This window comes from Lissotriton helveticus, chromosome 4_1, assembly GCF_964261635.1.
Source record: "Lissotriton helveticus chromosome 4_1, aLisHel1.1, whole genome shotgun sequence".
NCBI classification, from domain to species: domain Eukaryota; kingdom Metazoa; phylum Chordata; class Amphibia; order Caudata; family Salamandridae; genus Lissotriton; species Lissotriton helveticus.
Window position 1 is genome coordinate 1,592,114,768 of NC_136063.1, and position 14,602 is coordinate 1,592,129,369.

General features: G+C 42.9%; 1 protein-coding gene across 4 annotated transcripts in view; it reads left to right on the top strand.

Moving 5' to 3' along the window:
* Positions 1-14,602, top strand: part of AMPH (amphiphysin) — a 959,953-nt gene that overhangs the window by 728,878 nt on the left and 216,473 nt on the right. For all 4 annotated transcript variants that reach the window (XM_078688208.1, XM_078688209.1, XM_078688210.1 and 1 more), the window contains exon 11: positions 8,967-9,095. In XM_078688208.1, coding sequence (XP_078544334.1) covers positions 8,967-9,095 — 129 coding nt within the window. The remainder of the gene's footprint in view (positions 1-8,966; positions 9,096-14,602) is intronic.

The window sequence follows — 14,602 nt, forward strand, 5'->3', positions numbered from 1 at the left end:
TAGAAAACTTTAGCGAGCACACTGGAGCACTGCTTACCCCATCTGAAGCTGCAACTCAGATTCACAACGGGTAAGGAATCCAAAGGGGACCTCTTCCCCTTTATTAATCATTTACCACCTCAAATTGCATGTATCCTGTAGATAGGCTTGCTTCTTCTGCACTAGGGGTTTAGATAGAAGTCACAAAATTGTGATAAGGGTTCTAAAATAGGCCCGATCGCTGATACAATAGGCCTGCCTGGGGTGTACGTGTGGGTTTATGTATTTTGGGGACTATATAGAAGTATGGTGTGATTGGTTGGTCCTTGTTCAGGTAGTCAGCTTCCTGCTTTGAGATCCAGTCACGGGCTAGGCCCTCTTCCACTAGGGATGTGATATCCTTCGAGATTTCCATGGTTGGGTCCTACCTCAAGATCTGATAGTTACTTTGGTCAGATAAGAGAAGTAGACACTTCTTGGTGTATGTCTTGTTGTTAAGGATAACAATGTTGCCCCCTTCGTCCGCTGGTTTGATTACAAGGGAATGGCTGTCTTTAAGTTGTTGTAATGCTTCCTTTTCAATGTTAGTCAGGTTCATGAAGGGTCGATCCTCCGGCCTCCTTAGGGCTTCAAAATGAGGCCTATTTTATCGGGGAATGGATCTACTTAAGAACCCTTATCAAAATGTTGTGACTTCTATCTAAAAAAACCTAGAGCAGAAGATGGAAGCCTATCTACAGGATACACGTGTTGTTATAAACCTTATCAGCGAGATTGAATTCAACCCCCAAAATGAATTCTTGGTGGGCATGGTCATCGAGGCCCTATACACGAACATCCCTCAGAGAGAAACACTGAGGGTATTGGAAGACATCTTGTTCGGAGAGGAATAGTTATACCAAACCACAAAAGCCTTCATCCTCAGTTTGGCAGAAATTGACTCTACTATAAACTGCTTTGAATTTGATGGTACCCTATATCTACAGACCCACGGCACATCCATGGAGAGTACCTTCGCCCTAGTCTGACTGGCTTGTACGTAGGAGCATTCGAGATACCAACATCTACAACGAAGGAAACCCATAGTCACAGACTATGGCACAGATTCATTGATGAGGTCCTGGTGATATGGAGGGGTGACGAGCAGTCTGTTCAGGGATTTCTAGAGTGGTTGAAAAGTCGCAACCCTTTGCTACCTTTCACATCTACCCTGACTAACATAGAACTACCATTTCTGGACTTGGTCATCAAACCAAAAGAAGGGAAGCTCTCTACACGTCTCTACCACAAATCCACTGACAAAAACTCCCTATTCTCCTTTGCGAGTTTCCATCCTAAATACCTTAGCAAGAATTTACCAGTGGGACAATTATTTCGACTCCGGGGGAACTGCACGGACAGAACGACTTTCAATGAGGAAGCTGAGCTCCTTACAGAAAAACTCCACAGAAGAGGAAAGAGTGGTTAAGAAAGCCAGGAAGAGTGCTATAAACACGAACAGAGACAATTTACTGGAGAAAGTGGAAAAACCGACAGTGACTAAAACAGTCTGTGTTACCACGTTTAACACATCCTTACACTATATAAAATGGTTAATACTTAAAATGTGGCGCATACTAAATTCAAATGGGCTTGATTTGGAAAAACCTCTGTTCTCCTTTAAGTGCAAACCTGCAGGATCAACTGGTCCACACATGACCTAGGGTTCCGAAAACCAGTGCCACACAGGGTCCATGGGTGCTACCTCCAATCATGGGACATACCAGATGTGGTTCATGTAATGTGTGCCACCTGACAAAAGATTCAAAGAATGTAGATGTGGGACTGCAACATCCGTGGAACAGAGAACACATACAAACTGTAACTCAGATAATGTCATCTATCTTATTACATGCCTATGTCGGAAACTATATTTTGGCATGACTACGAGAAAAGTTAAAATACGAATTATGGAACATAGGCGCACCAATAAGTACCAAAAGTCCTACACAAAACTTACAGCATATTACCTGGAAGAGCACCACACAATAAATGACCTAGCATGGACCGTGCTGGACAAACCCAGACTAAATCAAAACTCTGGAGACAAAAAGAGACTGCTTCTGATGAGAGAACAGAAGTGGGTGTACAGACTTAAGAGCCATGAGATTGGATTTAATGATAACGTCCTGTGGAACACATTAAATAGATAGGGTTCAATGAGGCCCCAGTTAGCCCACATTACCCTACGATCCATATTTTTAGTCTCATGCCCAAGGTAAAAACAAAATAACTTACCTCAGTGTGGCCCCAGGATACAATCTAGCGCCTCCTTAACGACACAGTTTGAGGGCAATCAGTAACAAAACATATCCCTTAACATATGCTAATGGTAGTGGTATTCCATGTGTGGCACCAGCCTCACAACAGGCGCCCATGAATAGCACGGGTGGGTTTTGCGGGGAGCAGCGAAGTCCTGTCTACTTTGTTCCCACCTTTTAACACTACACACTAGTAGAGTTGTCCCCCATTGCGGTTTAAGTCATATAGTAATTACCCCCAATTGCTAGGTAAGAAATAAAACATCACAGTAGGAGACTCTCTGTATGAAATATTTTTCCATAATGCATAGTCCACAATTGTTGGATTAGAAAAAAACATCTTGCCAGGAAAGGCACCATAGGAACTATTTTGCCAATATACACTGTGATACAGTTTGTGATGCCCATTAACCACACTGAATAACTGTTTGGATTACGATGGAAATGGGATTTTGATTAAACCCCTAATCCAAACTCACACCTGGTACAGTGGTAGTGTATACGAATCAAGTTGACCCTGGGTATTGAAATGATAAAGTAAAACATTGCGCTAGGAACTACTTGCTGGGATTAGGAACTTTCACAAACTGGTGACGTGTCAGTGTGACACAGTCACGTGACAGGGACATTGGTCACATGTCCGGAAATCTTCTGGTTATGAGTGGAGAAGCGAAGCAGCATCTCACTACCTACACAGCGAGAGCTGACACTGTCTGGGCGGAGCACCCACCTTGACGGAGTTAGGAGTTGTAGGGAGGAATTCCGCTGGACGGAACCACGATTAGATGCCTTATCCAGTAGCAGGGATGTCCCCGCTATGAGAGACTGCATGAACACGCTGGGTCACTTTTATTGTTACCAGGTATTTCACAGTGCATTTGTATCGAAAAGATGGGTGTTCACTGGCAGCCTCAACATACGAATCAGGGCAACACTTGGAGGCTTTTACAACCTAGAGGGCCTCTTTTATTTATGTATTCTTTACACATCAGGACATTGTTTAAATGAATTACTAATCCTTGCATGTTCATATGATATACCATGCTACTGTCTAATCCCATTTGTCTATGTTGAGTGTGACTATAGGGGGTCTCTCCCAAATTCTCGCCAGTTTTAGCATTGTAGTATATGGAACTCAGTGAGTTTATTTTTATTGTGCAGTATCAGTGAGCGCAACAGATGTGCATTGGACTTCCGTCTAGGCAAGTATGATCCTCTACGAATGAGATTAGGTAAAATATCCCATTATTGAATGGTGGGCCCTGAAATTGGCATTATGGTAACATTCTATACTGGTTTGGTTATAGTGAGCACATTGGTGGTGCGAATCTGCTTTGTGAGATGCAAGTTGATGAAAAGGGATTTAGAGTGTCGGACCACCAGAACTCGATAGGAACCCATGTACGAGTAATTTTATTCCAATTTTATTTTGTGTCTTCCCCCTCAGATTATCAAGTGTGAGTTATATAGGTGCCCCTTTGCTTGGAAGTAACAGATTCCAAGGATACCTAACCCAGTTACAGAGGGTAACACATTTTTGGGATCCGTAGGGTCCCGAGGAATGCTTGTGTGACCCAACACTGTGGGGACTCATCAGGCGTCAGAAAGATGTCGAGACTTTGGCAGTAAGGAGTGGTGAAGGAACTCTTTATCTTCTCCTATCACCACCATCCTTCATGTTTTTAGACCGAGATGGTGGGCCCGGGAATACATTGTCGAGAGCGGGCACCGCCTAGCTAGTTTAAACCTTCACTGCACTTTTCTTTCGGTGATCCCAATAAATATATATATTTTTATGTTTGCATTGTCTTCCCATCTCTTTGCTCCACCCCAGGCATTGATCTGTGCAGGAGTGTACTGAAGCAAGCCCAATGATGAAGCATGTCACAATTTTGTGAGTAAGGGCAGTATTTTCTCACAGGGCACGTGCAACCCTTGGATCACTTTGCCACCCTTAAATTACATTTCCCTACTCCTCCGTGTGTGTTATCATTATGTGATGGGGGAGGTCAGAGTAGTGGAGTTTTGCCTCTACCCCATTCTCAGTGTGTCAGACTTCATTCTCTTTCACTGCATCCAAACCTATGCATCAGGATTATTTTACTGAAATCAGATGAATCATCTGCAGTGGCGACTGCCAGCTATCGGAAGTGTTGAGGCAGGAAAACTACTGTTGGAACATACACTACACACAAAATACACATAACAAAAAAAAAGAAAAAAAGACACTTCTGCAGAACGAGACAAGGCGGCTTGCTTAACTAATCACAGCTCTGCTCTGCAGCGCCTGGATGGGATGGAGCATCCTGGCTGGATTTCCTTCAGGTCCCCCTTAGTTTTACATCCAGCTGTCTAAGACAACTAGGTAGAGAGCTTCAAAATGCCCTGTCACTTTGGACGGCGCAAGTGATAAGTGATTCCTGCACAAGTGAAGAAACCAACACTGATCATCTGTGAACTTGAATGCTTTGCAGTCTTGGGTATATCTTGAATATTTTAGGAACATACCTGTAATACTTGAATTCCATCAGTGGCCTGGTCACCCTGCCCTAAAAATGTGTGGGTGTAGAAACAGAGGGCTTGATTGTGATGAAAATCCTTCTTGTAAAATCTTCTTGCCTGCAAGCGGATTCCTTCCCCCCTTTTAAATTGTGTCACTGGTTCTTCTGCCTCAGTGAAAGACAGACAAGTGGCTTTGAACAGTCAGTCCACCTTTCACTAATACACTGTTCCCAGTGTAGGCCTGGGCTCATGCTTGCACTTGGAACAGCACCTTTGCTTTGATGTCACAGATTCTCCTGGTCATCGCTCGGCACACATATTTAAAAGTGCACCATGGCGCAGAGTAGGGCAGTGCACTATATTTATAATATGGTCCTAGATATATGAAAGTGTACTTGTTAGACCTGACATCATTGGCGTGAGTCTCCCTTCCATTCTTTGACTGATTGCCTCCTCTGTTTTGATATGTTTTTGCTGAGTTTATGCTTTGGGCACTGTGCCACTGCTAATCAGTGCCACAGTGCAAGTGCTCCCTATGTTAAATTGATGTACTGATTGGTTATTCCACAATTGGGTTATTTGATTTACTGTCAGCCCCTAGTACAGTGCACCATGTGTGCCCAGGGCTTGTAGATCAAATACTGCTGGTGGGCTTGCAGCACTGGTTGTGCCACCCACAGAAGCAGCTTGTAAAGTATGTCTCAGGCCTGCCATTGCAAGGCCTGTGTGCCATCTAGCACTGCCATGTCGACTTGGCCAAGTGCACCCACTTTCCAGTCCCTAAACCTTCCCTTTGCTTCATATTAGACACCCCTATTGTAGGCCCATGGGCAGGGTGCATTGTAAGTTTAAGGTAGGACATGCTCTGATGTGTGGGACCTGAATAGGGCTGGGCCTTCCCTCTACAATGCTGGCTCCACCCCCTGTGGCTTGTCTGACGTCTCTGCCCTGCACAGTGAAAGGAGAAGAGGAATCCTGTCAACAGAGTGCTCCAGAGCTGTATCTTCCCTCCCCTGTGCTGGCTCCACCTCCTGTAGGGCGGCTGATGTCTCTGCCCTGCACAGTGAAAGGAAGAAGAGAGTCATGTTAACAAAGAGCTCAGGAACTGGTTTGAGCTAGGCAGAGGCCTCTCTGCCTTCAGAGAACAAAAGGAATTTGGGGTATAAATATTGGAACCCAGTCCCACGGACTTTAGATCACTTCTGGAACAAGAAACCTTTTTGCCAAGGAGAAGAACCAAGGAAGGTGCAGGAGTTGGACTGCCCCTCTGCCAGTGTGCTGTTTGCTGGGTTGGCCTGCAATGGTTGCTTCATTGCCAAGGGAAAGGAGAAGGAACTTTGTAAGGACTTTCATCTACAGAATATTCTCCAAGGGCTTGAACTGTGCTTGCCTCCTGCTGAAGTCTCAGTGCCAAAAGACTTCACCTCCAGCTCCCTCCTGAATTTCCTTGCTGGGAATTCTGACTCCAGTCACTTGCGTGCCGCTGGGAGCTGGAAGCGCGACGCGTCGAGAAGAAGCATGTCACCGCCGCAGCTGAAATCATCGCAACGCCGGAGAAGCGAACCTTTGTCGCATCTCCCTGGAAGCGTGTGTTCATCGAAGCTGCCTGCTGCTGCAACGCCGGAGAAGCGTGACGCTATCGAGAGGGTCGCCATCGCATCGCCGGAGAAGCGCGTTGCTGGGCCTGTCGCGGCTCCAAAGTACAGAGTTGCCGCAAGGCTGCCAGGGCGTCATCACATCGCCGCATCAAGGGCGCCATCTTCTCGCATCGCAATTGGATCATCGCATCGCATCAAGGCGCCATATTGCGCACCGCAAAAGGCCCGGAGGCCGAGAATCTACGCATCACCTCCGAACCGGTAAGGCTCACGACGAGTCCCCTACTCTGCGCAAGTATTGAGGAAGGACGTAACCGTTCCCACGGGTCACGGAACCGACGCATCTCCCCTTCTGCGAGTCTTTTTGTCTACGTTGCGTTACGCATCCAGGTACTTTGTTGAGAACTTTGTCGCATCTACCATCAACTTGAACTAAGAGACTTTAATCATCTTTTAGTTAATCTTAAGTGTAGTATTGTGGATTTTTGTCGTTTGTGGTCTTGTGTTTAAGTCTATATAAAGAATACTTATTCTTATAAAACCTGTGTTGTGTCCATCTGTAGTGTTATCACTGTATTACTGTGTATATTCACAAATGCTTAACACACATCCTCTGAGATAAGCCTGTCCGCTCGTGCCAAGCTACCAAGGGGGTGAGCAGGGGTTATTAAGGAGTGTAATCCCCTTATCCTGACTTAGAAATAAGGGACCCTATTTGGACAAAGGTGAATACCATTGCCAACTAGAGACCCCCAGATCTAACAGTACTAATATGTTCGGTGGGTACTTTTTACTGGGGTTTGGCAACAGTAAAAATGCCATTCTCTACATGTCAAAATGAAAGCTTATGATATTATTGCAATGAATGATTATGGGGGACCTTTTGGTCCTTATTGACAAAGCTAAGTTTATGTATGTAGATCTCCTCAAGTGTAGATCTACACCTACACCTAGGTTTAAATCTCTTTATATTTGGAATTTAACATTTCCTTCTGTAGATTTACATTTAGATGTACACTTAAAAGTTCCACCCTCTCAAATGAAGCAGTGGAGATACCACAAACACAATTAATGCCCAAAAAGTCACAATTATATACTTGTAACCTTTTTTGGGAGGTCTCCACCACAGGGGTTGAGATCTTTATAACCAGGGAGGACAACTCCATATAGAAAAAATATGGAAATGTAAGAACAATAGTTTTAGATTAAAAAATGTTTATTTAAAAATATTAAAACACATTACCCAAACTCCTATTCACCTGGGATTACCAGTAACAAGGAACCTGCAATAAAACCTAACATATAATTGCAATTAAACTTAACATTTGTATTTGTTATCAAAATAATTTATTTATTTTTTTATTTATTATTTAATTAAACTAAATGTTAATTTTCTCTCTCCCATCCTTGGCGAATCATTATGTTGAATAGGTCACAACATAGTTGCAAGCTATGTGTTTACTGATTTGTGATTTTTTAAAAATATATTTTACAATATATTTTATTAAAATGGAATATAAAGCCCTCTGCACTTGTCATCGAATTTTGAATGGCAGGGCGCCCGACCCTTTGAACAAACTGATCGAAGTGTATCATCCAACACGAGCGCTTAGATCCGCTGGGGGTGGTCTACTGAGGATCCCCAGAGTTAAGAAAGCACGCATGGGAGGAAGGTCCTTCAGATGCCTAGCGGCAAGTAACTGGAATAAACTACCAGTGGACCTGCGCTTGGAACCGGAGGAAGCTAGGTTCCGAGCAAAACTGAAAACATTCCTCTACTCTAAATAAGTGTCCGCTTTGCTTCTGTGCTCCCTGCTCGCTGCCTCTCCTTCTTTTAGCGCGTGGACACGCCGGTGTGCGTAACGCAGCGCTCTACAAATGTCCCAATAATAATAATAATAATAAAATATGAATATGTCCATTAAAATTAACATTTGACATCTTTGATTAAAAATATATATTTAAATGCAGTCATAAATATAACTTAAATAAAGCTAATGTAAAATATTCCTTAATTCATTTTACATGTTTTGCTATGTGTTGAAGTACCAGTTGTTGACCATGAGTGGTGTTTGACTCGCTCCAAGGCTGATCTGTATATTTGAGCATGTTTAGTCAGAACTACTATGTAGTGGATTTAAATGTGTGTTTTGTAAATTGCAACTGGCTTACTCCCCACCTTTAATTACCCATAACCTCCTCCCATTTTATATCCATATGTCCCCATTTTCCAACTATTACCCCTTGTCACCTCAACGTTTGCTACTAAATACTTCTTATGTATCCTTACAAATATAAGAGAGTCTGAGATACAGACCTCCTGCTGGTGACTTGTAACTTGCATTTTGGTGAAAATAAAGTTGCACTACTTTACGTACTCCAAAATAGCTATTTGTGAATGAGCCCCTATGTGTTTATTCTGCATATGCAAGCAGTTCTGCCATACTGGCACTCTGTGCTTTCTCAAGTGAATAAACCACACTTCTTTTCTCCCCTGTGTAATGCAGTAAGCAAAGGCTGTTGTGGGACCATTTCTGTTATAAAGTCCTAAAATATACCTGCCAACTGCCTTCTTTTCTTCTTTCAGCTGAGGAAAGGACCGCCTGTTCCACCGCTTCCTAAACTTACACCATCAAAGGAATTGCAACATGAGAATATCATCAGCTTCTTCGAAGACAACTTCCTACCAGAGATTAACGTCACAACACCGTCACAGGTCAGCCACCACTAAACGTTTAATATTAGACGTGTTTGAGATATTTAACCTACCCAGACTTTGCATTCCCTCACTTTCTATTTCCTTGGTCACCATGGAGAATACACACAGACCACTCAAACCATAGGATACACCTATACGACACATTAACTTTGCTCAACTCTAAATTTCCCATTTCAGTCTTGCAACGTTTACCTGTTTAGTAGCAAAAATCTGGAAACATTTCACATGTGGGAGATCCTACATGCACATTTTCTGCTACTATCCTGTTTCTCTAGTCCCCAAAGTTCCTCTTTGACCCTTGCTTTTCCTAACTTCCCTTTTTTCCATCGGCTGCACACTTTTCCAATATCACTTCTGCCCAATACTACTGGCCAATGACAAAGACGGGAGCAACACTTCTGCGGAAAGCTATCACATCCAGGAGACTGTCTCACTGATTAATATGTGCAGGTGCCCGTAGGTGATGGGCACCTGCATACATTTGGTAACTGGGATTTATTTCTCATCATCAGTCGTTGTCCCAGAGAAATAAAGAGAAAGGGGAAAAGACGGGAAAATGGAAATAAAGGGAAACAATAACAAATGGAGAAATCATTAGGGAAAAGGATCCTCTGAGATTGTGGAATACAGACAGGAGTAGTAGAACAGAGGACAATCAAGGCATGAGGTAGAATCCAAATGAAGCATCCTTGGTATTTGGCAGTGTCTGTGCCAGGTTCCTAAGAAAAACTCTGGTTTGTAAATTAAGCACTGGTACATTCTACACAAATACATGGCATTTGTGGGCTTTATTCACTGAGGTAAATATGGTTGTAAACATAAGTATTCATCAAAATGTAACTTTTCATATGCCCACCAGGAATCCACAAAGCAATTCTTAGTGGGCGTGAATGAAATCACTACTGCAGAGAAATCTGCAATATTAAAGCAAAGTTGAGAGGTGGATAGTGGATATTCTAAGGTTTGGTTTGCTGTGGAAGTTTGGGAATGCCCACCAACTCATGTGTTTGGACATTCTCAAAGGTCTCTCCAATCTCTTTCCACTCAGGAAATGGTTGGAGATTTGCTCCAGGTAAGGGCTGGATTAACTCCCTGTCCTCGATATTAAGTGGAATGGGTCATCTCCAAATTCGGCCTTGCCCTAGGGAAAGGGATTGCTCAACAGAGAAAAATGGTTTTCCAGCAAAGAAAAAAATGTGCATTTGAACAGGAGTCTGTACCCTGGTGGAATACGATTCTTTGAAAAAAGTCACATGACATTCCCACCAATTGCTTGTAGAAAGCTGCACCTGGAACAACTTTCCAGGTAAACTATCTTTCGACACATACTACTTGGAATATTTGTAAATAGAAAAAAAATCCCATAAAAGTATGCTTGCGGAGGTGTAGATCTCCACCCATAAATGTATGTTTGTTCATGGATTGTGCTATTTGTGCGGCTGTGGATGTGGTTGCTCAGAACTGTGCCTCACAATTTTGTAGTTGGAGATAAGCGCAACTTTAGAAAAGGATAGAATGGTTGTGGTAAGTGGTCCTTTACCTAATTATGCTTTTGCATTCCAGGCACTTGAACAGACAAACAGATATTTGTAGGTAACTGAGTCTTGTTTTACAGTATTCTCTTCCAACCACACACAAGCATAGCACATGATGTCCAAAGTCCCTCGGAGTGAGTCAAAATGAAGATCAAAAGTAATAGTTTAATATTCAAACACCATAATAGGAGAGTCCTTGATTAGCTAGCTGACAGACTGTGCATGTTGACTTATTCTTGTCATTGTGATTTGTTTCTGGTGTTTCCACAAAATGTAAAACTCATGGGAGTAGGTAATGCTGTGCTCCAGCTCCAAGGCTGTGGAATCAGTTCCCTTTGAACTTCGCTACAGCGTATGAATGCATTCAAAATGGTGTTAACTGATTTCTATGATTTGAGTTTCTGTTCAGACTCCTGCCATTTTTGTAAGTTTTATGGTGCTAGGAAGCTATTTGGGTCAGCATCTTGTAGTTGGACCATGGACAAGTATGCGTTGATTAGAATTCCAAGATAGTTAGGGTTCATAGCACAGATAATGACAGCCCATTGGCCTTAACGAATCTGGAGCGGTTATTTGTGGCTGTCTAGAGAAGAGTAGCTGTTGAAGTCTGCCAATTGATTGTATTTATGGCATAAAATTGTGTTAAATGTAATAATTTGCAGCCTGCGAAATAAGAGGAAAATTACAGGGAAATATTGATCTTAACTGCTGTCATTCTACTAAATGAGAAATCTGTCGCAAGCAGCCACGGTTTCATGTTCCTTTTACATCTGCATAAGAAATGCAGAAATTAATGCTAAGGCTCTGATTATGGGTGCCCTGACTATGGATAGGATAGTTATCGTATCCGATAAAACACTGACAATGAGGGGCATATTAACAAACATTGTTTGCTGGAATTGCATCACAAAAATAATTCACCATAAACCTTTTCGTCCTGTTTTCTAAGAAGTATTTGAACCATTGAAGGACTGTGCCCTATAGACCCAACCTGTTTTCTATCCTCTCCAGTATTTTGCCATGGTTAACAGTATCGCAGGTGGATGAGAAGTTTAGCAGCACTTACAGACAAGTTTCATTAGGGTCGAGCATCTACAATATGTAGAATTGCTGTTTCAGTGCTGTGCCCGGGTCTGAATCCCGATTGGCAGTCGTCCAGTAGCTTGAAATCTGTGTAGTGTTGGTTTAATTGTTGTTGAACACATTTTTCCAAAACCTTGGCTAGCATGGGAATGTTGGTTATTTATCGGAGGTTATTGGGGTCAGAGGGGTTTTCTGTAGGTATTTTAAGATGAGGGTGACTTCACCAACTTTTAGGCAATCTGGGATGGGCTGGACTGTTCCCTTGAGGCACAGGGTCAAGACTCAATTGCATATAGCTTGGTCTGAACTGGGGTGGCGAAGTGAGCTAAAGAACGATGATCGATTTAACCCAGATCTGTGACTGGGGGTGAGAGTCTGAAAAGTTTCAGCTCTCTGTCTATCATCTCCTTGTGTTTGCTTTGTTTACCCTAAGGTGGCAGGGTATCCCAGGCGTGGGTCCCTTGCTCACTTTGGCACTGGATTCAAGCTAGCCTGGCTGATGTTGGTACCCCAAAATCGGACCCAGGATGCTTGTTTCCTTCCCATCTAGGAAAGACCTGGCTTGGCATTTCTGGCTGGACTGTTCTCATCAGGCACAGGGTCAAGACTGAATTGCATAAAGCAGGGACCGAACTGGGGTGGTGAAGTGAGCTAAAGAACCATGAAGGATTCAACCCATCTCTGTGAGTGGGGGTGAGTGTCTGGAAAGTTTCAGCGCTCTGTCCATTATCTCCTTGTGTTTGCTTTGTTCGCCCTAAGTTGGAAGGGTAAACCCAGACGTGGGTTCCTTGCTCACTTTGCCACTGAATTCAAGCTAGCCTGGCTAATGAGGGGTGTCACCTTGAAGCCGGTCCCAAGATGCTTGTTTCCAGTCCAGGGAAGACCTGGCTTGGCAGTTGGGGCTGGACTGTTCCCATGAGGCACAGGGTCAGGACTGATTTGCATATAGCTGGATCAGAACTTGGGTGGTGAAGTGAGCTAAAGAACGATGATGGATTCAAACCAGATCTGTGACTGGGGATGAGTGTCTGAAAAGCTTCAGCGGTATGTCCATCATCTCCTTTTGTTTGCTTAGTTCATCCTAAGTTGGCTGGCTATTCCCAGACATGGGTCCCTTGCTCACTTTGCCACTGGACTCAAGCTAGCCTGGCTGATGAGGGGCGTTACCCCAAACCGGTCCCAGGATGCTTGTTTCAAGTCCTGCCTTGGTAGTTCGGTCTGGACAGTTCCCATGAGGCACAGGGTCAAAACTGATTTGCAGCTGGTTCTGAACTGGGGTGGTAAAGTGAGCTAAAGAACAGGGATGGATTCAACCCAGATCTGTGACTGGGGGTGAGTGTCTGAAATGTTTCAGTGCTCCGTCCATCATCTCCTTGTGTTTGCATTGTTCGTTCTTCTCTTCATTGCTTCCTTTTTCCTCTGTTTTCCCACTCTTTGATCAATTCATCCCTTTCCTCATTTTTCGTCCACTTTTTTTATGCCAACCCATTGTTCCTCCTTTCTTGGCTCTCCCTATATTCCTTCCTTCCTCATCTTTCTTTCCTTCTTCACTTTTCACAACTCTTCCTTTTTTCCTCTCCCTCTCTCTCTCCCTCCATCCTCACCCCACACTTTGGAACATTTCTTTTTTTCTGCCTTCATCCATTACTTCCGCCTTCCCTTCGTATTGTGGGTCCGGTCTGCTGCACGCATCTGCTCGCCACTGTTAGCAGCTGTACTTACCTGGTTCTCATTTGTTGCATAAATAAGGCATTCTGCAATCTTTCTGTTCTTGGAAAAGTGGTTACTACAGAGGATAATGCCACTAACTGATTTGTGTTCTTGGTAATAACACTTTGATTTCCTTCCTGGGTCTAAAAACAGAAACACCCAACGTTTCACAAGTCTCTCCATTTCTGATTACTCCCTGGTTAATAACAGTGGGTAGTTAATCAGAATGTACACACTATGACGTTCAGCGCTCCAGGAAATCACATTAAATCCATGCTGACAGATGATATACTAGCAAATTGTTATTTCAGCTTTTTTCAAGATCATATTGTCTGGATGAATTATATCTCTCAACTTAGTTTCCGAGTCACAATTATGCTTTTCTTAGAAAACCAACATGTGCCCTTAAATTAGTAATGTTGCATTTTTTCTTTTAACATCGTGCGTTTGCCAACAAATAAGCCACAAAATATGGTGATAGCTGTGTAATAGGAAATGAGGATGTATGATAAAAAAAACAGAGCATCCCCTCATACAACCTTTAAAGAACACCTACACATCAGTCATTATTAAAATATTACAGTTGAGTTCTGACATTGCACTGCCTGCTGCCTTCAGCCGAGGCGAAGGGCAGGTCAGGTAAGAGAGCAGCTATTTAAAGCAACAAAAATGAGACCTTGCTTTCCCTGTGTATGCTGTGAAATTCTAGGTTACAGTGACAAGCAGAAATAATGTTTATTTTTGTCATTCCCTAGATAATCATAGAGAATATTTCTGCACACCTCTACACATTCTGATCTACTGCGGGTTTTTAAAAAAGAAAATCTGACTTATATTGAACTGATTCTAATATGTTTTTACAATAAATATCTGAAAATGTGTTGATGTGCTTAAATGTGCACTACATGTTCTGCTTTTATTCTTCATGCTTGCAAACATGCTCTCTCTTCCTATATAAAAGAACTATGCACCAAGGATTTAAGTGGTTTGTGGGAAAGGTGATGCTGTGACTGTTGCAGCATAAGCATGGTAAAAGTGTTATTTTATGCTTAATCTCTCTTTTAGTACTCTAACCAAATGGGGCCCCTTATGATTAGAAAGTCTACAGCATTTCTATTTACCACATAGGCTATGATCCTCTGACAAATCTTTCTCCACCATTAGGGGGGGTGGAAA